Here is a 23,901-nt window from a genome sequence, read left to right on the forward strand (position 1 = left end):
ATTATTGTTTTAAAAGTTGATTTAGCTATATCCGTGTAGTATCAAATTCTCTTCCTTGTAAATGAGTAAAGGCTTAGTCTTGCTGTTATGAAATTTCAATGTATGAACTTATTTTATTTAGCAGTTTTAATTACTGCTTCTGTAATTATGCGTCCTCTAATAAATGTAGACCTCGTAGATCTCATTCTTTTAATGATTCTCTTCCAACTCTTGAGATTATATACGAGTTTTCAGTCCCTTCAGATCAACAAGTCCGTTCATTAAACTTGCTCATTCAATTATCTTTTTGCAATAGTACAGTGTCTTAAAAATTCTGAGTCCTTTTTTGTCTCAGCCACTGCCATGTTGATCTTTATTATTCCAATCTCGTTATATATGTATCTCCTTGATATGAATGACTGAGTGTATGCATCATTTTTAACTTTGATATCGGCAATTGCAACCAATTTAGCTCCATTGAATTATCGTCTTAGGACAGTGAAATGGCACATACTTTACCGTATAGAAGTTGGGTCTATCCTAATACACATATCTCTGGAATTCCATGGCTGCAAAGTGCTGGCCATAAGAGATCACGTATTATATGATTTTATTCATGAAGATTCTGCTGTAGCCGGTTTCTAGGGCTATTTCATAGATGATGGCAAACTACCTCACTCCTCATCTTGCCTAGTATGCCTCATTTGGCTCTGCCATTCGTTTTTGCAGTTTCCCTACAACTGCATAGCCTTTGGTGGTGCTATTTGAGGATCCAACCAGCCTCTGGGCTGATGACCTAACAGACAGATTAATTTCTTTCTTATATTTAGAAAGTGGAATATTCAAGGGTCTGTGTATCAAAATATAAAAGGTTTTCTTATGAGAATTAGGGTGAAAAGAGTCTTGTTTTATTACATTAGTCATCTGAGTGGGCTTTCTATACATGTCATCTCCAAGGTGAAAAATATACCTATCACCATCCTAGAGAAAGATACTGCCGACAGTAAAAAAGAAGTGTGTTACATTTACATACAACAGTAACAAAAATTTTCAAGTTGCTAATACACTGAGCAGCACGAAAAACGCAACACTTCAATTTCTTTCAAAGCTGAAATTTATTTTAAATTTATGACACGTATGACACTGATCCACTATCTTACGATAGAATATTGTGGTACGGTCCCATCCAAGTGTTTAACAATGAAAAGAAAAGGCAAATTGAACAAATTAAGCCAGAGATGCACATTTCAAGGAAATATTGAGTAAGCTCATAAAAGTAATGCACCTCTGTTTTGATGTTATACACTTCACACTTTCACTTCACAGACCTCAGAGATGATCTTGGGGACCTCTGTTCGCATCCTCAAAAGCGTGCATTGCCACCTCTTGCACCAATGATAACATTCAACCTTTCAGGCATGCTCCTGATTAATGCGGTAATGTCCTGTTGAGGAATCATCTCCCATTCTTCCAGGAGGGCGTTCCGTAGGTCCTGTAGGGTCTCTTGATAGTGCCGACGGGCTCTTCTGCCCAGCTAGTCCCAAACATGCTCAATTGGATTCAAATCAGGGCTTTAAGCAGGCCAAGCCATAGCACAAATCCCTGTTTTATCCAAGAACTCTTGCACAATTCTCAAATTGGTACGGCATCATCATTAAAGTGAAAATGAAAGAATCAGAAATGTATGCCACCGAGTTAGACACAAACAGTCATAGGAGGTTCGAACCTGCAATGTCAAAATATATTTAAGTATCACATATGAACTGAGAGAGACAGTAATTGGTCACAATGATAGACATTACCTAGGTGATGTGTTAGGATATCACAACTAAAATTGCCATTCAGGTGACCTAATAGGCACTTAATTTTTGTACGGTATATATATATTTCTTTTATGTCTTTCAGTGCAATACACTGTGTTTTTAGCACAAGGTAAAAATCCATTATTATTCTGTATGAGATTATTGTATTCCTCTTACTATAGTGCTCTACTTTCAAGATATTTATTTTACATGTCCACTTTATTTTCATCGGACATTACTACAACCTGTTTGCTCTTGAGTGCATAGCCGTTTGCTTGGAATGAAAGTGGAGAGGATGGGACCGCGATGCCCGGGTTTGATTCTCTGAGGTTCTTTCATCCATAAGATTTCATCCATGACATCTGTGAGGCCTGATTTTTTAAAATACTTACTCTGTCGATGCCCGGGACAGGTACATCATATATCTTTATTATACACTAGCTGATGTACCCGTGCTTCACTACGAGATTCTCAGAAAGACTGACTTGGTGGTTTTCCTAACTTAATTCAACATAGGTCATTACAAAAACGTCAGTAGGAATGTAGCGATTGAAAGCAATGTTATGATATAAAATACTCGATCAAATGAAAAACCGCACACTTCCTCACTTTCAACGAACAGTACTACGGTGCCGATCTAACAGTCCAAAGTTCCAGAGCTGGAATAACCAGGTCGCAGACTGCCGTGAACACTCCTCTCTCATTATTCCGTTAAATATGCACACTACTCAATTCAATCAGTGGCTCAGAGTAGGGATTGTATAGCTCGAATACTATGATGAACCAGTGTGTTACGTACCAGATATATAAGAAAATGTATGAACCAGAGGAATGGCATGCTAAAGAAGAAAGTTATCTTACACCCCAGCTACTTCCCACCAATATACAGGCAGGCTGTTACAGTCGGTACGACCAAGCGAGTTGGCCGTGTGGTTAGGGGCGCGCAGCTGTGAGATTGCATCCGGGAGATAGTGGATTTGAACCCCACTGCCGGCAACCCTGAAGATGGTATTCGGAAGATGGTGGGTTCGAGCCCCACTGTCGGCAGCCCTGACGATGGTTCTCCGTGGTTTTCCGTTTTCACACCAGGCAAATGCCGGGACTGTACCTTAATTAAAGCCACGGCCGCTTCCTTCCACTTCCTAGACCTTTCCTATCCCATCGTCGCATAAGACATATCTGTGTCGGTGCGACGTTAAGCAAAAAAATAATATGTGGTTTCCCATTTTCACACCAGTCACACCAGGCTGTACCTTAAAGCCAAGACCGCTTCCTTCACACCACTATTCATTTCCTATCCCATCGACGCCATAAGACCTACCTGAGTCGGTGCGACGTCAAGCAAATTTAAAAAAACCTCGGTACGCTGCAGTAATCCTATCTATCGGGGATGAGAGGAAAGAGAAGACAGAAAGCACATCACAACAAACAATGGTCAATGTAGTGTTATTGTTGATAAAGTTTATGAGCTTTCTATATTGCAGGCCTTCACATTAATTTTCTTTCGACTCTGTGATATTAGGGTGTCTTACAAAATTATTTCGTAGACTGTAGTTCCTTATTCTCAGACTTTTACATACCGATTTTCACTAAATTCTGTTTACCCATTTCCTCGTGACTCGGCGCTGATATGGACTTAGTAACAAAAATCCAAATTCATGAATATCTCCGATTATATGAGGTACGGTAACAATGTATAAGTCATAAGTGATCGTAAATTTAATAACTTCTTACATACCTACTACTAACTTACGACATAACTAAAGTTAGGTTAGTTATGTAGTATTTATGGATACAACCACTAATAACATAAATAACTTATTCGAGAATTACATTTCAGACCTTCCCCTAAACTACCATTTCACTCAGCGTGAATAAAATAATGTCTAGCCTAGATTGCAGTGGTTCATCACCCGTCATTACATGCCGATTTTCATTAAATTCTCTTCAGCCATTTTATCGTGATGCGTGTACATACATACATACATACATACATACAGACAGAAATTACAGAAAAGTAAAAAATGCATTTCGTTGTCACTGTGGACATAATCGACACAGAAAAACCATTCTTTTTAAATTCTGAGTATTGTACAGACAAAACTCTTATTATATATATATATATCGATACGACCACTAATAACATAAATCATTTGATAATTACATTTCAGGCCTTCCCCTAAACTACCATTTCACTCAGCGTGAATAAAATAATTTATAGCCGAGCTTGTAGTGGCTTATCACCCGACATTACATACCGATTTTCTATTGATGCGTGTACAATCATACAGACAGACAGAAATTACGGAAAAGTACAAAATGCATTTCCTTGTTACTGTGGACATGACAGATATAGAAATACCATTCATTTCAAATTCTGAGCAATGTACAGGCAAAACACTTGTTTTATATATAGATTACATTTCAGGCCTTCCCCTAAACTACCATTTCACTCAGTGCGAATAACATTATTGATAGCCTAGATTATAGCGACCTATTCCCCGACTTTGCATACCAATTTTCGTGAAGATACGACCACTAATAAAATAAATATTTGACAATTAAATTTTTGGCCTTCCCTAGACTACCATTTTTCTCAGCGTGTATAGCCTATATTGTAGCGACTTATTTTCCATCTTTGTCTAGCCATTGTCATTAAGACACGACCACTAATAACAAATATTTGAGAATTAAATTTCAGGCCTTCCCCTAAACTACCATTTCACTCAGCGTGATTAAAATAATTTATAGCCTAGATCGTAGCGGTTCATCACCCGACTTTACATTCCGATTTTCATAAAATTCTCTTGAGCCGTTTTCTCGTGATGCGTGTACATACATACATACATACATACATACATACATACAGACAGACAGACAGAAATTACGGAAAAGTAAAAAAATGCATTTTCTTGTTACTGTGGACATGACCAATACAGAAATACTATTCTTTTCAAATTCTGAGCAATGTACAAACAAAACACGTATTTTATATATATAGATTACATTTCAGGCCTTCCCCTAAACTACCATTTCACTCAGTGTGAATAACATTATGGATAGCCTAGATTATAGCGACCTATTCCCCGGCTTTGCATACCAATTTTCGTGAAGATACGACCACTAATGAAATAAATATTTGACAATTAAATTTTAGGCCTTCGCCTAAACTACCATTTTTCTCAGCGTGTATAGCCTATATTGTAGCGACTTATTTCCCATCTTTGTCTAGCGATTTTCATTAAGACACGATCACTAATGACAAATATTTGAGAATTAAATTTCAGGCCTTCCCCTAAACTACCATTTCACTCAGCGTGATTAAAATAATTTATAGCCTAGATTGTAGCGGTTCATCACCCGACTTTACATTCCAATTTTTATAAAATTCTCTTGAGCCGTTTTCTCGTGATGCATGTACAGACAGACAGACAGACAGACAGACAGACAGACAGACAGACAGACAGAAATTACGGAAAAGTAAACAATGCATTTTCTTGTTACTGTGGACATGACCGATACAGAAATACCATTATTTTCAAATTCTGAGCAATGTACAGACAAAACTCTTATTTTATATATATATATATAGATTTATTAAATTTGCGCAGTGTTTGAATACCAAATTGACTTTTACTTACACAACATTACACTATAAATAATTCTTGGCATTGATGAGCAAGTCATTACTAAATACAATTCTTAGCTTTTTAAAATTAACACGGGCAAAGCCGAGATGGGTAATGCTAGTACAGTTGAACCTGCTTTATACGTAACTCTGTTCTACGTAATTCGTATTTGTACGCAATTTCCTTTAGGTCCCGGCAAAATATAATTTAAAAAAGTGTTAATTAAACGTTACTTATACGGAATTCGCTGTTATACATATTAAATGTCAGTGAAATATAACTGAGTTTTGCGTAATTGTAATAAGAATGTGCTTTTTAAAAAGAAACTACTGTATTTACGAAGTTTCCTCTTTGTCGGCGTGGGCAGAAGTAGAGCGATCGGGTTTCGGTGCTGACACAGAACACAGTTTCGCCGAGTGACATTGTTGACGCTTACTTACTAGAGGCTTAACAAATGCGAGTCCCCTTCGCTCTTCCTCTACCTTCGTCGTTTTTGACACGCTGCCAAAGATTAAGATACATTATAAGCAAAGTGGGCGGTTTGGGTGCGGAAACAAAAGAAAATACAGTAAATTTGTTTGAATATGAGAATTTCTTTCGTGGGAACAACGGAGAAGTAAAACGTCCAAGATGCCGGTATCTGGTGTTTACTGTTGAACAGTCGTTTTGTCATTCAGTTGCTTTTGATTAGCCATGGAGAACAGAAAAAGGAAACGTTATACGAGAAGTGGATGCTAATCCACACAAAACAAAAACTGAAATCACTTCAGACTTAGGAATTGCTTATACTACGCTATGTACAATCGTCAGTAAAAGAAACGCTATTTTGGACGAGTTCTTAAAACTGGGTTCAAAATGACCAAAACACAGCCATCAGCAAGAAGGATGGTACGTAGATTTGGAGAAAGCACTTTTCACATGGTTCCACCAAAAGCGGGCTGCAGCTCTACCAATTAGTGGAGACATGCTGTAGGCAAAGGCGATAGATTTATCTGAAATGATGATTATTACTGCTGATTTCAAGGCTTCGTCAGGATGGTTGCAAGGATTTAAAGATTGTCATGGAATCACAGGGAGAACAATTTCCGGTGACTCCAAAATCTGCGGACGACGTCACAGTGCAACACTGGAAAGAAGAGGTTCTGTCAGGTATTGTAAGCGATTTTCAGCCTCCAAACATCTACAACTGTGATGAGACCGGCCTATTCTACAATCTCATTCCTAATAAAACATTAGCTGAAAAAGGTGACTCATGCCATGGAGGGAAGAAAAGTAAAATTTGTGTAACAGTACTTCTCGCCACGAATGAAGATGGATCTGACAAACTTCCTCCACTTGTGATAGGAAAATCGAAGAATCCGAGGTGTTTTAAGAGTGCTAAAACAAAACCTACGGAATACGAATCCAATGGAACAGTGGTTGAAAAAAATGAAAAAGAAACAGAAGATCCTCCTTCTTATGGATCGATGTGCAGCACATCCACCTCAAATCGTTCTGGAGAAAGTGCGAGTGGAATTTTTCCCTCCTAACTGTACCAGTGTTCTACAACCGCTTGATTTGGGCATCATTGCAAATTTCAAAGTGCATTATAGCAAAATGCTGGTTCAACATTTAATAACACTGAGTGATGCAGGAAATGAACCTCTCTCCATTAATTTGCTACAAGCCATGGATTTTATTACGGCTGCCTGAAAGCAGGTGTCTTCCTCCACAATCAGCAACTGTTTCCCCAAAGCTGGTGCCTTACTAGAAGAGGCTGTCTCTAATTATGATTATGGGGACGAAGTTTTGTCTGGCAATGAGCTAACGCTACCAGAGTGTGGAGAATTCGATACTTTTGTGCATTTCGATGATAATCTGGCTGTATGTGGAGAACTACCGGATGAAGAGAGGTGATGGACCAGCAACAAGCGATAGTGACATTGGAGGTGGAGATAATGACTTGAATCTTGACCCCTGAACTGTGTGAAGTGTTAAGTGCAATCGAAGTGTGTAAGCGTTACATCAGTGCAAAAAGTTGTAGTGAAAATGCTTTGAATTCTTTACTAAGTTTGCTAAAGGAGGTTTATACTCTTAATGCTAGAAAAGTGAAACAAGCCAAACTATCTTATTTCTTTAAGGCTGGACCAAGTTCAAAATAATATTTTCTGTCTTAATGTGTTTACTATTTGCAAGGATATACACATGTCGGTCTATTCTACTGGTTTTTCAGTAAATATGTGATGTATTGCATAAGTCTGATTTCTAAGTAATTCTGAGTTACAAGTAGTTTTTTCTCTACCCCTTGATATACAGATGTCAGGTTCAACTGTATTAAATATTCAGATGAACATGTCATCATGTCAGAATGCAATGACTGTGCTGTGAGTTTTCACCTGTCTAGAGCAGAGTGAGAGAGTGTATGAAACTTCAACTGAATCAGTGAAGAGCTTGTCACTCATGTGCTTGGAGCTGCAAACTCCCCTGCCTGGAGTCTTTGAACATGTATGACAGACAATGGCACATGTATGCAATTAATTTCATTTCTAGGCCTGTACTGATTGATACGACTTACTCTTTTACAAATTTTAATTTATTCTTCCACCTAATCAATACAGAGTTTATATACTCGAATAGTACTAGTTTTGGAGGTTTGCTTGGTGATGATGCTTGTTTTAAGGGGCCTAACATCGAAGGTCATCGGCCCCTTTCGGAGGTTTATTGCAGAGTATGTATTGATGTACGAGGACGCACTTTTGAACAGTTCTTGTAAAAGTATACAATTACATTCCTGCTAACTTTACAAAACCAAAAATCAGGATATTTTGATATGAAAATCAGGAAGAATCAGGAGATACAATTGGTCAAAACTGCTTATTCTACATGTCTTGCACAATACAGGAGTACTATGGTATACTGTATATTATAACACTTGTCTCAAAACCCGAATGTTGCTATACGAGGCTACAAGGCTAAAAATTACACATCTCTATTCCCTCACAGGAAGTATGTGAGCAAGATGATTGGTCTCTGATAATCCTTTTGAAAACAGTATGAACTCATGCAATTAGATGCCATTACTTAGCAAATGCATAGATTAAATACAGTATTGCCTCATGCACCCGCTATTTTTTTATGTCATCATCATCATTTCCCAACTCCAGTTTCCCGGGTGTGGTGTACAAGCACTCGCCATCTCCTCCTGTCTTCAAACATCTTCTGTTCCAGTACATGCTCCCATTTGTGTCCTCCACATCTGATCTCACAGTCTCTATCCAGTGTTTTCTTGGTCTTCCCTGTGATTTTTCCTATGAGATTAAGGTCAAAATATTTTCGGGCAGGTCTTTCCCTGTTCATTCCCATTATGTGCCCATACCACTGAAGTCTGTGTTTCTTTATGACACTGGTAATAGGAACCTCGATACCAGCTACTTTCCTATTCACTTCATTTCTGATCTTGACCTTTCTGGTAGTTTGGTTCATGGTTCTAATGAATCTTATTTCAGTTGCTTGGATTCTACTGAAGTCTATGTTTAGTAGGGTACATGTCTCTAAACTCTACGTGAGGATTGGTACAAAGTAAGTATGGTACATGATTGTTTTTGCTTTTTGTGGTATTTGCAGTCCCAGAGAAGATTTTATAAGTAATAAGTCAAAATTCACCAGAATTGTCTCCAAATGGCTCCTAAAATCTCTAGAAAAGTCACTAGTCACTATCTTTGAAATTCTGTCACTAAATTACTAAAACAGACTCCAAATCTAGCCACTAGTCTCTAGAATCAACTACACTGATGTGAACAAACACGAACATAGCATGTGAGATCGAAAGATTTACAATCGATACACGCGTTGCGATATACAGGTTTCAATTAACATCACACACTGGCGTACATTTCTCACTTTAATTAATGTTGCTATTTCATTTGAAAGCGGCCAATGAACGAAGGACTTCCGGCCACTGGCATACAATGCTGAAATGGCAGGATTTGAAAACAAATGTTTGAAGATCACCAAGAAATAAGCTAAAATCGGGAGAAATAATAGAATAACCAGGAGGCAGGAAAAACTGCTGAAAATCGGGAGTCTCCCGCCTAAATTAGAAAAGTTGGCAGGTATGCAATTAAATTGACAAGTAATATTTTTATCCTCAACTACTTCAAAATGTACTTTAGCTATTGATTTCACACCTATGATTATTTATGTGATATAGATGTTGATTCCCATAGGGAATCTGAAATATTTGTCCAGAATGAGTAAATTTATAATACCAATATAAACGGTCCGTTATTGGACATTAAATTTTCCAGCTAATTCATTCCCGGTTGCCAGCGTTTCGCCCCAGTATGCTAAGTTGGGCTCTTCAGTTGGTAAATAGGACACCCACCAAGACGCATGGCTAGTGCATACCGCAGAGGCCACTGCGTAGGCTACTTGGGGCCACCGGGAGTGCCAATGCACTATGAGAGACTTTGTTTCATTAACAAAAATTGATGCCTGCCTGGCCATCAGATGATATAGATGTTGATTCCCATAGGGAATCTAAAATATTTGTCCAGAAAGAGTAAATTTATAATATCAATATAAATGGTCCGTTATTGGACATTATAAATTTTAAATTATAAATTTAATAAAGGATATCTGCTTTTGTCTCTTCTATCATCCCTATAAAGTGTGGTATTGAATTTTGATACACCCTGTGTTTTCCTCTTATTACCAAGAGACAAATTTCATATTCGGTTCCAAACTGACTTGACAATATAACGATAATTCTTTAAATTAATGTGTTTATATTAATCCACCTTTTCAATACAAACTGGACTATCCACTTAAATATAAATGGTAAATAGAGTCATGTTAGAAATACTGTAGTAAATACAGTAGTACATGTTTTGATCCTTGTTGGGTCATCCTCAGCTACTGAGTTGTTACAGAAACCTCAAAAATATTTAAAATATGTTTTACATAAGATGATAAAAATAAAATATGAAAGAAAAAACATTTAAAATTTTAAAAACAACACAAAATGTCTTTGTCTTATATGTAAAGCCTGGATTTCCATGCACTATCAAGTCTCAAAATATGCATGCATTCATGCACTAACAAATGACAGAACATGCACAAAAAACTAGAAAATATCCACTATCAAAATTCAGTTCCACATTGTTATATTTTCATTTCCTTTATAAACACCGTACAACTAATTTATCCGCATTTTCTTCATTTAAGTTCATTTGTTCATCTGTCCGGCTAAATGGCTAAATGGTTGGCGTACTGGCCTTTGGTCACAGGGGTCCCAGGTTTGATTTCTGGCAGGGTCAGGAATTTTAACCATCATTGGTTAATTTCACTAGCATGGGGGCTGGGTGTAGGTGTCGTCTTCATCACCATTTCATCCTAATCCCAACGCGCAGGTCGCCTAAGGGCGTCAAATAAAAAGACCTGCACCTGGCAAGCCGAACATGTCCTCAGACACTCTCGGCACTAAAAGCCATACGCCATTTCATTTCATTCGTTTATCTGACAAAACATTCCTGAACACAGAAAATGATCTTCCTATGTCACAAGACATAGTGTCATACTCAAATGAAGACATTTAGGACGAAGTATATCTGAAGTTCTCTTTTAAGAAAATAACTTGGAATTTCCTCTCCCTCAATCCATTTAGACACGAGGTCTATTCATAGACTTTTAACAGGTGGCATAACACCAACACTTCACAGCACAGTCCAAAACTAAATTACAATGTGAAGCATGTTAGCATGCGGCTTTCCAACTCCCTTCTTTTCGCAATTATTTTGGCCTCAGACGTGTGACCAGTGGGAGTTCGAGGTAGGAAACTCCACGAAATAAAAACAGGATTCAGGACAAAACCAAGGTTTGTAAGCTGCTCTCAGTAACACGGCATCACAGAAATGTGATTCGAGATTTGATCCCTTCGTCTAACATAGACGAAAAAAGAAATAGCCATCATTTAGTAGTGCAAAATTTAGGGTTCAGTTTTACTGCGACACCTTATTTCTAAGAATTAGAGCGTTCGACACGGGGATCTTCCCGCTTATGTCAATGTTTACTCAAGCAACAGATAAGAAAGTGCTTGGCTAACTAGATTATAGGACCTCTATGCATCTAACTTCGGTTGTCAAGTAGTAAGCCAGGAATATATTTTCTTTCTCAATGATAGACAAATAACGTGGACGTATGGTCCCAAATTCTACAACCCAATGTTCAAAAAAGGCACTAACATGCAAGTTAACATAATATATGCGTCAATGTCAGAAGACAAGTTATATAATCCAATATAAATGTCCAATTATTCCTATTAAATCTGAAATTTTCAAAATATGCATTATGCATGAATTTTCTCCCAGAAAGGCCAAAACATGCAAATATGCACGGAAAAAGTACGGTTATTTGGAACCGATTAGTCATAAAACAAATATTTGCAAAGTTTCAGAAGTGTAAGTAGCTTATTTATGAACATGCATGTGGATGGAAATCCGGGCTCTACTTATGTGTTTCTTCTTAATTATCGTGACCAACAGTGACAGTGTAAATGTGGAGTAGACTCGTATTGCATGAAACGAAACAAATACTAGTTGAAAGATAATAAATAGGCCGGGTGAACATCTCTTATCTCTTACACATTATTGTGGTTAGACCGTGGCAACTAACAGAGAGCTTCTATATCATGAAAATCTTCAAAGTGGAACATCAAATATGTTTGTTTAGTAGTGGAAAAATGAATATTACATTTCTTCTAGGACTTGGTAGAGAAGTAGAGGAAACAAAATTAGTATACTAAAGAAAAAATATGTAATATAAGAAAAAAAAAAAAGCAGCCAGGCTGAGTGGCTCAGATGGTCGAAGCACTGGCCTTCTGACCCCAACTTAGCAGGTTCGATCCTGGCTAAGTATGTGGCTGAGGTGGTAAAGGCGTTCACCCAGAAGGACGTGAGTTTGACTCCTCACAATGAAGTCTAAAACTTTAAGAAACAAGATTTCTACTTCTGGAGGTGCATATGGTTCTGAGGTTCACTCAGTCTAAACCAAAAGTAAGTACTAGATTAATTCCTGGGGTGAAGGCGGCCGGGCGTAGAGCTAACCACTCTACCCAACCATGTGCCAAGGTTACAGATAGTGGAAGACTTTAGCTTTCACCCCTCCAGGTGCCTCCATGGCCTATGTGGAGATAAGTTTGCTTCTTTTTCTTTTTTATTTTTTTCTTGATTTGTTCTGAATTTATTTCTATTATTTCATCAAGAAAGAAAGTTTACTTTTTCTGAAATTTTGTGAAGATTATAGTTACGATTATTTCTTTGGTCAAGATGTATATAGATATTTTCATGTATGTTGAGTAAGGCACCTTTGTTTGCTATAACGTTCAAATCTTAGTCCATGGATGACAATGAGTGGTTGTAATTAGTCATATGATCACTCATAGCTGAGAACCTGTTGTGTTCTTTTGGTGTTTATGTTGTCTTTATATAGAGCTAAAAACTTCTACCTGTCTGACCAATGTAATTAGCATTAAAATAGGAGTATTTTAATTTGTAAACACCAGAGTTCAGATGTGTGAGGTTAAAAATATGCGTGTTGTATAATAGCTCTGAATTAGTGTTGTTTGTTCTGTTTCTTAACAATAACAGTAATAGTGACAAGAATACTAATATCCGTCTACTTACATTTTCTGATGTTTTAAGGTTTTCTCTACTTATAGGTCAGTATTACTACCGATAAGGGTACAGAGTTCTTTTCTAATACTTACCGAATGTACATGTTCCTTCATCCCAACCCACTGCTTGTAGCTAACTGCTAGGCCACTCTTACGCCATTTATCATAATTACTCCTCTTTTCAGGATCACACAACACCTCTTTGGCTTCCTGCAATGTAAGTAAACAGTAATGATTACTCGAACTGACAAGAAAACACTACCACACAGAATGAATGTTATTAATGGATTGGAGGAGCTGATGTTAGCTGAAGTTCAACTGAAGATCACAGTGACCAACAGAACATCTGCAAATGACCTGACAAATGGAAACTGAAGATTCTGGCATTCTGCACAGAACCTAGAAATCACTTTGAGGTCATCATCATCATCATCAGGTCTTTTCATGAATTCTCCACGCTATTCTGTCTTCAGTCATTCTCTTTGTCTTCCAATAGCTTGTATTTACCTTTACACTGTCCACTAACTGACACCTCTTCGTTCCTCTCTTCAGTTTCCCTTGTATCTTCCCTTCCAATGCTTCGGTTATTAAACAATTTCATCACAAGCGGTAGCCTAACCAATTATGTGATAACAGTATTAAAAACTACATAAGCCTGGCTTAAGAGCATATTAATGAACATGTACTTGCTTTAAAAATTACCTGAATATGGAAAATCTTCACGGCTGCTGACAGTGGGGTTTGAACCCACTACCTCCTGAATGCAAGTTCACAGCTATGTGATCCAAACCATGCAGACCAACTCAACTTACTTGGTGCATGTCAATTTACTTTTTCCCATTATAATTTACAAATTTCGGAATAATTAACCAACTGTCTCCACCATTTGGCCTTAGTAACATAATTACAGTATTTGGTAATGTAAAGTTAAATGTGTATTCTATTTAAGCCATAGCTGCCACGACTAAACTTCCTGTTCGTTAACAAAATACCTCGGTAGGTGCTAACATCCAAAACTAACTAGACTTTCTTGCCACGTGTAAGATGACAAGTTGGCCCTGGAGGTGTAAGACAGGCATCATTAACCTAAATACTCCTTTAGCATTACAAAACAGTAGCTGAGGCTTCTATTTGCTAGAGAATTCACCAACATTTAACTCTTAAAGAGGAGAGATAAAAACCACCCAAGAACCAATATGAATGAAATAAAAGGTTACCAACTGAAAGTACAAGTCATTCTATCATATTCCTTCGTTCCTAGCACAAAAAAGTAACTCCCAGTTGGTAACGTAGTCAACCCATGGAATCTTCTACATTCTGCGATACATCCAATGACAAAGGCCTGCAGATGGTTCAGTGTCCAGTCTTCGAAACCATAAAGCAAATCTGGTTTCACACCATGCCTATTTATTTTGAATCAGAAATCACAGTCCCACAGCATTTGCCAAGTGTGAAAATGGGAAACCACGGAAAAACATCTTCAAGGCTGCCGATCATGATATTCAAACCCTATCTCCTAAATGCATGTTCATTCATTTCCTTTTCACCCTAAAATATCATTCTCTACACAAAATTTGGATAACAACAGCATTCCATACGATTCTCATCACATTTCCTTTATTTCTATATATTTTCCATCTTAATTAAAGTGATTTTGTTTGGAAATTTCAAACTAATAAACTTGTGACTGAATAAAACCAGAAGCTATCATTAATGTCACTATCCATCATTCTGCTGACTTTACTAAAAGTCTGGCCCCAAATATCCCTTATATTATATTTGGAAGTGATGGCAATAATTAGGGCTCACATATTTATGCAAAGCCATATGTTGTTTCCTGCCTTTACTTGCATTCCCATTTCTATTTAATGTGATTTGGTGATTTTTGTCACAGATAAATGGCTTATATTTGTCATATAAATGCATATTTCAATCTTATTTTGACACTAGATCATATTCTGAGTTTTTGTCATAGCAACATATTTTTTTTTTTGCTAGTTGCTTTACGTCGCACCGACACAGATAGGTCTTATGGCGACAATGGGACAGGGAAGGACTAGGAGTGGGAAGGAAGCGGCCATGGCCTTAATTAAGGTACAGCCCCAGCATTTGCCTGGTGTGAAAATGGGAAACCACGGAAAACCATTTTCAAGGCTGCCAACAGTGAGGTTCGAACCTACTATCTCCCGAATACTGGATACTGGCCGCACTTAAGCGACTGCAGCTATCGAGCTCGGTAGCATCATATTTCATTCATATCTGGATGGTATGGCAGCAGCTCTAGCTGTGCTTTTATAACAGTAAGTAGAAAAGAGAAAACCCTGGTTGGTGAGTTGTTTACTTTCACATAAACAGGCATCATTTAACATGTTTTTTTTTTTTATACAACCCAGACCAAACAAGTAATTTCATTATTCATGACACAATGATCAATGAAAAATATTTCTGAGAAGGGATTTAATGTTTCTTCAATTTAAAATTCAAAATTCTTGACTACTGTATTCCATAATATTCCATATTATTATTCAATTTTAAATTTTACATGTAAGACTGATTTCTAGTTTTCTTCAATCCTACTTTTCTTTAATATCAAACTTCCAACACTAAGTTATGTAAATGTATTTTCAAAATTATACATAGTTTTCAGGGGCAGTGCATGGTATTGTTGCAATGCTGCACAACTCCCAATAAATTTGCACTTCATTTGCCGTCTTTTCTTCTAGTGTTTTAGTTTAATAAACCTAACATATTTGAAAACGTGTTAAAATCAACCATTTTTGGTCGTTCACTGTATTAGTGCTTCGTAATGGACCAATGAACGCTGCTGGCTTAGAATCACACTCAGGGTTTGCTTTCCTACAGCAACTCCCTAGTGGACAGCACGGCGCAATGAACCTCAGCAGGTACGAGCCTAAGCCTGTATAGCATCAGGTAGCATGCTCGCCAGTATAGGTTCAGGGAGTTGCACAAGACTAAGAAGTCCCCTATCGAGAAACAGTTCCAAATGTCCCTGTTAGATTGCGCCACTCTGCAGAGATTGCTTCATTCCTACTTTCTCTCCTCTTGCAAAGGTAATTTCATCTTCATTTTCTTTATTTACAAATTTTGCTTTACGTTGCACCAACGCAGAAAGGTCTTACAGCAATGATGGGATAGGATAGGGCTAGGACTTGGAAGGAAGTCACCATGGCTTTAATTAAGGCACAGCCACAGCATTTGCCTGGTGTGAAAATGGGGAACCATGGAAAATTATCCTTAGGGCTTCTGACAGTGGTGTTCGCACCCACTATCCACCGAATGCAAGCTCACAGCTACGCGACACTAACTGTGCAGCCAACTTGCTGGGTAATTTCTTTGACAAGTCATACAAGACCACCCACAATATTACCAACATCTTGCTTCAATGAAAAACAGGATGGCAGAAGTAACTGTGCCAAGCTGAGTGGCTCAGATGGTTGAGGCACTGGCTTTCTGACTCCAACGTGGCAGATTTGATCATGGCTCAGTCCGGTGGTATATGATGGTGCTCAAATACGTCAGCCTCATGTCAGTAGATTTACTAGCATGTAAAACCACTCATGTGGGACTAAATTCTGGCACCTCGGCATCTCCAAAAATTGTAAAAAGTCACTAATGGGACAAAAAGCCAATAACATTATTTTTCAGAGTAACTGCAGATACAGTCTCTAATTAGCCTCTTATTTCCAGGGTTGTAATTGCCAGATATACTTCAGTTTTAGTAGAAATGTAGTTCATTGCTTAATGATAATAAGAGTGTCTTGTTATTCCTGATAGCTATAAAAATGTGACACTGAAAATTTTGGTTCAACACCCAGTTTCAGATACCACCAGCCGCCACTGATCTTTTTCTTACAAAACTTACTTTAGAGGTAGGCCTACCGTATGCAGCCTGAGATAATATTCTGTTTGATAGGTGAGCCAATGAACATGGACTGTATTTAAATGTATATAGGTATTCAGAAAATAACAATAATAATAAATAATTAGTAAAGAATTTGGGATAACAAAGTTTACAGCTGTGAGTTTTAAATTAACAATGGCTGTATATAGTCAATTGTTGGGTTATAGTTAGTCATATTTTGTCATTTTAAAGGTCATATTTGCTTCTATGTTTCCATAGTTTTTAGGTCTTAAAACACCTGAGCCTTAGTTATGATTATGGTGCTTTGATATCTATTCAAGTACATTGATTTGATTACAAAAATGGCTAAAGACAAAATTATTGATGAAGATGGTCATTGTTTTACAGGGACCTAATACCTAGGTCACTGGTCCCTGCGCAAAATTATTACAAGTAACCACATCATAATCATCATCATCTGTATCTGTGGATTCCTCCACTAAGCGAGGTAGGATTTGTTTGAATAAGACACCTCTATCTGTTTATTTTGTAAACTACTTCTCTCAATACAAAACCATAAGCATCATTGCAAAGAACAAATCAAGGATGTCACAGAGTCTGTTGAAATTAAGCTAATTCCCATAGCAAAAGGAATTCTAAAACATTTTCCATCTCCTTTCCCAGCTTACAAAATATCACTGTCTGAAATTTCAGTGTTTACAAAATATAAAAATTATAAATATTAAGAATAAAGTTTCAGAAATTCCTTTCTTGTTCAAAGCATCTACAACCCAAAAGCGACTTAGTTTTGATCAATTTTGCAACTTTTTACACTGTATATTGACGTGCACAAGTGTGGATTTTTCGAAACTTAACATCAACATTGACATATGTAGTCAACTCCAAGGCCGGATCTGGGGGGGGGGGGGGGGGAGAGAGAGAGAGAGAGAGAGAGAGAGAGAGAGAGAGAGAGAGCAATGGGGGTAAGGCCTACTTGCCCCAGGCAGCAGAATTTAGGGGGCAGCAAATTTTGGGCAAAATTCTATTTTTTAGGTTAAGTATAAAATATTTATTACTGCTAAATTTGAATTTTAAGAATGTCACAGAACTATATACATGTAAAACAAATGCAATCAAAAAGCGATACCATTCAATAAAATCAAAGTTCCTGTAAGTTGACAGGGAATCTGTCTCAGACATGATGCATGTGCAGCCTATCCCCTCCCGCCATGTGATATTCCATTGTTTGCTAATTGCTAATGCACTTAGATTATCATCATCGATTATATGTAACCTGTTTTATTGATCTCCATTGTACTGTCAATATTTGTGTATTTAAATTTGTTCAATAAGTTTTATAATAATGGATGGTTGAAGACAAAGTAGTGGAGTGAAGTACAGAAAAATAGCGTAAGGAAAGAGAAAGAAACTAAGTTAGGTGTTGTCCAAAACACGAAAACTGGATTCTTCACAAAGCTGCTGCCAGTAATGAAAATAAAATAACAGGTACGATTATAATATAAATACTATTTCTAATGGATATCTCAAAACAGTATTAATGTATTTGCATTTGGTGTTTTGAAAAAACATTAGAATTGCTTTTATTCTGATTTTATCATTTGATATTTTTTTTCTTTTTAACGAGTAGGCCTAATATAATATCTATACCATACATAAATTATGAGACAATAACTGACTACGTACGGATAGCTTTCTTTCCGTACCCATTTTTATGCATCCTTAACAGGGTTTAACCCCTTACAGTTACTGTAATACTACCACAAGAGGGAAGGTATTACTCCAAGACAGTAAATCTCGTAAGTTGAGTATGGATTTTATATTTTTTGGTTTCAGAGGAAATTGAAGTTAACCATCAAGATGACACAAGTAAGAAGGATATAGATGATGCAGTGAAAAATGAAACACAAATTCCTGGAACTATCAGCTGGTCTTCATCAAAAGGGTGAAACTTGTGTTTGAATTCGATTTTAATGATCCTGATACATGGCCAAGGAGGTTTTCTAACATTGAAAAATGTTATGTCATAAAAATGAGAGCAGAAAATAAAAACCATGATCCTGATATCAGTAAAAACTATAGAAAAGGCTGCAATTTAAATAAAGATTGGTTTTGAAAGGAGTTGTAGCCTCCGTAGGTTCAGGCGGCAGCGTACCGGCCTTTCACTGCTGGATACCGTGGTTCAAATCCTGGTCACTCCATGTGAGATTTGTGCTGGACAAGGCGGAGGCAGGACAGGTTTTTCTCCGGGTACTCCGGTTTTCCCTGTCATCTTTCATTCCAGTAACACTCTCCATTAACATTTCATCTGTCAGTCATTTATCATTGCCGCAGAGGAGTGCGACAGGCTTCGGCAGCCGGCACAATGCCTATCCTTGCCGCTAGATAGGTGCTTCATTCATTCCATTCCTGATCCGGTCGAATGACTGGAAACAAGCTGTAGATTTTCATTTGAAAGTGTTAAAAAATAGGACAACAGTTCAAAGATCATAGGCAGGATATAGTGAGAGCAAAAATGCTTTATACTGTATACCCAGCAGACTATTTTCCCACTTAGGTTCAGATTTTGAGTCAAAGTCATTCATAGTTAAAGAGGAAGGGATGGTTAATTGGACAAAGCTTAGTGAAAAATTACCTGGCCATGAAAATTCACCAAACCATAAGCTTTGCTTTTGCTTGTGGAAGGCCCTAGAGTCTTCTCTCGGAAACAGAGGCATTGACAAAGAGCTACAAGACCAGAAAAAAAAAAGGAATCTCATTGGAGAGCAGTGTTCCACTGTATTATTGATGATGATCTTTTCTAGTAAAGCAAGGGAATCTGTTTAGAGGAACAAAAGAAGTTGGTGATTTTCTTAATCCAGAATGTGCCAAATTTCTAAATACCATTGATCTTATATCACACTATAGTGACTCCCTTCGTCAGCATATGGAACTCCACATGAACGGGCAGATTACCTATTTTTCAAAAAATATACAAGATGAGTTCCTTGACAATTACCAACAAAATAAGACAGGATATAATTAGATATTTTAGATGCTAAATACTATTCATTGATGTTTGACTTCACCCCAGACATCAGCCACAATGAGCAGATGATTCAGAAATTGTGGAAAGTTTTGATGACATTTTTATAGTTGGGGACAAAAGAGGAGGTCTCAGTCAAGAGATACTGGAAAAAAAAAAAAAAAATGGGTTGAACTTGAAATACTGCAGAGGGCAGTCTTATGACAATGAGGCAAACAGCTGGAAAGTACAAATGGGTCCAGTCAAGAATACTTCAGAAGAATGAACCAGCATGTTTTGTACCATGTCTTGCTCACATCTGCCGAAGTGCAGACATTTTTTGGAATTGTCTATTGTTTACATCTATTATTTGTGACTTCAAACTTCAAGATAGGAAATCTTACAAGAACATATACCCATAACATTAAAATCCCAGAGCAAATATTCAAGGTCTTTTGAGCTTTATTAAAGCTTCTGGAGACTCCTGTACCTCCAAAGCTATTTCCAAGGCCAAAGTACTAGCAGTAAATAATATCAATGACATTCTCAGAAAAAAAGAGGATTAGAAAAAAGAAAAAAAGGCCAATGACCTCTGTGAGGTGAAGTATCCAAACATTCACAAGAAGTTTTGTTCAGGTTGTCCCTGTTAAAAGTATAATAATAATGTTATTTGCTTTACGTCCCACTAACTACTTTTTTAAGGTCTTCGGAGACCCCGAGGTGCTGGAATTTACTCCCGCAGGAGTTCTTTTACGTGCCAGTAAATCTACCGACACGAGAGTGTCGTATTTGAGCACCTTCAAATACCACCGGACTGAGCAAGGATCGAACCTGCCAAGTTGGGGTTAGAAGGCCAGCGCCTTAACCGTCTGAGTCACTCAGCCCGGCCCTGTTAAAAGTAACTGACAAGAGATAATGGAGCTGAGTACTGGCTTTAAGGCACTGGAGAATATTAGTGCTAAGTTTAGTTTTTGTGTGGTATCCAAATTCAAAATATAGAAATGGAGGACTCAAAGGCCAAAATTGGCAGATACCTAGTATATACAAAAGATCTTAACAAGGAAGAATTTATTTTTGAAACTGAAAGTTTCGAAAACCATGCACAGGCAATAGAGAGGCTTGCAAGTTGTCAATGCATCATCCACATTAAGTATACATACATACATACATACATACATACATACATACATACATACATACATACATACATTATCATTAAAGACTGTTGTGCCTTTCAGCGTTCAGTCTGGAAGCCTCTGTGAATTTACTAAACGTTGCCACAATCCTCTATTTGCAACTAGTGCTGTGGCTTCATTTAGTTCTATACGGTACCTCTTATCTTTAAATCATTAGAAATTATTATTATTATTATTAGAAAATGAGTCTATCCATCGTCGTCTTGGTCTCCCTCTACTTCTCTTACCCTTCATAACAGAGTCCATTATTCTCCTAGGTAACCCACCCTCCTCCATTCGCCTCACATGACCCCACCTCCATAGCCAGTTTATGCATACAGCTTCATCCATAGAGTTCATTCCTAACTTAGCCTTTATCTCCTCATTCCAAGTACCCTCCTGCCACTGTTCCCACCTGTTTGTACCAGCAATCATTCTTGCTACTTTCATGTCTTACTTCTAACTTATGAATAAGATATCCTGAGTCCACCCAGCTTTTGCTCCCAGAAAGCAAAGTTGGTCTGACTTCCTTCTTACAGAATACTGTTGATCGCAACTGCGACCTCACTGCATTAGTTTCACGACACCTTGATTCAATCTCACTTACTATATTACCATCCTGGGAGAACACACAACCTAAACACATGAAATTATCTACCTGTTCTAGCTTTGTATCACCAATCTGACATTCAATTCTGTTGAATTTCTTACCTACTGACATCAATTTAGTTTTCAAAAGGCTAATTTTCATACAATACTCACTGCACTATTTTCAAGTTCCAAGATATTAGACTACAGGCTTTCAGCACAATCTGCCATTAAGACCAAGTCGTCAGCATAGGCCAGGCTGTTTACTACATTTCCATCTAACTGAATCCCTCCCTGCCATTTTATACCTTTCAGCAGATGATCCATGTAAACTATGAACAACAAAGGTGAAAGATTTACAGCCTTGTCTAATCCATGTAAGTACCCTGAACCAAGAACTCATTCTACCATCAGTTCTCACTGAAGCCCCAGTGTCAACATAAATGCCTTTGATTGATTTTAATAATCTACCTTTAATTCCATAGTCCCCCAGTATGGCAAACACCTTTTCCCTGGGTACCCCATCATATGCTTTCTCCAGATCTACGAAACAAACACAACTGCCTATTCCTCTCGTAGCATTTTTCAGTTACCCGTCACATACTGAAAATCTGATCCTGACAGCCCCTCTGTGGTCGGAAACCACACTGGTTTCCATCCAACTTCCTCTCAACTACTGATCGCACCCTCCCTTCCAAGATGCCAGTGAATACTTTGCCTGGTATACTAATCAATGAGATACCTCTATAGTTGTTGCTATCCTTCCTGTTCCCTTGCTTATAGATAGGTGCAATTACTGCTTTTGTCCAATCTGAAGTTACCTTACCAACACTCCATGTTAATCTTACTACTCTACGAAGCCATTTCGTCCCTGCATTCCCACTATACTTCACCATTTCAGGTCTAATTTCATCTATTCCTGCTGCTTTATGACAATAGAGTTTATTTACCATCCTTTCCACTTCCTCAAGCATAATTTCACCAATATAATTTTCCTCCTCCCCATGAGCTTGGCTGTTCACAACTCCACCAGGAAGATTTCCTTTTATGTTGAGAAGATGTTCAAAATATTCCCTCCACCTCTCCAGTGATTCCCTGGGATCTGTTATAAATTCACCTGAATTACTCAAAACACTGTTCATTTCTTTTTTCCCTCCCTTCCTAAGATTCTTTATTACTGTCCAGAAAGGTTTCCCTGCTGCTTGACCTAGCCTTTCCAGGTTATTACCAAAATCTTCCCACAACTTACTTTTGGATTCAACAACTATTTGTTTCGCTCTGTTTCTTTCATCTACGTACAAATTTCTATCTGCCTTGGCCCTTGTTTGGAGCCATTTCTGATAGGCCTTTTTTTTTTTTTTTTTTTTTTTTTTTTTTTTAAAGTTAACAAGCTGCTCTCTACTTCATCATTCCACCAAGATGTTCGCCTTTTCCCATCTTTACACACAGTTGTTCCTAGGCATTCCCTTGCTGTTTCTACTACAGCATCCCTGTAAGCCACCCATTCTCTTTCTATATCCTGAACCTGCTTATTGTCTACTGTTCGAAACTTCTCACTAATCAGATCCATGTACTTATGTCTAATTTCCTAATCCTGGAGATTTTCTACCCTTATTCGTTTGCTGACAGGTTTCACTTTCTCTACCCTAGGCCTAGAGATACTTAGTTCATTACAGATCAGATAGTGGTCCGTATCATAGAAAACTCCGCGAAAAACTCTTACATTCCTAACAGATTTCCTGAATTCGAAGTCGGTTATGATATAGTCTATTATCGATCTGGTACCCCTAGCCTCCCATGTGTAGCGGTGAATAGCCTTATGCTTGAAGAATGTATTTGTAACAGATAAACCCATACTAGCACAGAAATACAGAAAACGCTTCCTATTCCCATTAGCTTCCATATCTTCCCCACATTTACCAATCACCCTTTCGTATCCTTCAGTTCTATTCCCAACTCTCGCATTGAAATCGCCCATTAGCACTATTCTATCCTTGCTGTTGACCCTGACCACAATGTCACTCAATGCTTCATAAAACTTGTCAACCTCATCCTCGTCTGCACCCTCACGTAGTGAATACACCGAGACATTTCTCGTCCAAATTCCTCCAACTGCCAAATCTACCCACATCATTCGTTCATTTACGTGCCTTACAGAAACTATGTTGCGTGCAATGGTATTCCTGATAAACA

The 23,901-nt window shown here is 37.7% G+C and overlaps 1 protein-coding gene across 1 annotated transcript in view; it reads right to left on the reverse strand.

Moving 5' to 3' along the window:
- Nucleotides 1-23,901, reverse strand: part of LOC136858355 (J domain-containing protein) — a 63,182-nt gene that overhangs the window by 8,669 nt on the left and 30,612 nt on the right. The window contains exon 3 of the mRNA XM_067137833.2: nucleotides 13,155-13,271. Within this exon, the coding sequence (XP_066993934.1) occupies nucleotides 13,155-13,271 (117 nt within the window). The remainder of the gene's footprint in view (nucleotides 1-13,154; nucleotides 13,272-23,901) is intronic.

This window comes from Anabrus simplex, chromosome 1 (assembly GCF_040414725.1).
Source record: "Anabrus simplex isolate iqAnaSimp1 chromosome 1, ASM4041472v1, whole genome shotgun sequence".
NCBI classification, from domain to species: Eukaryota; Metazoa; Arthropoda; class Insecta; order Orthoptera; family Tettigoniidae; genus Anabrus; species Anabrus simplex.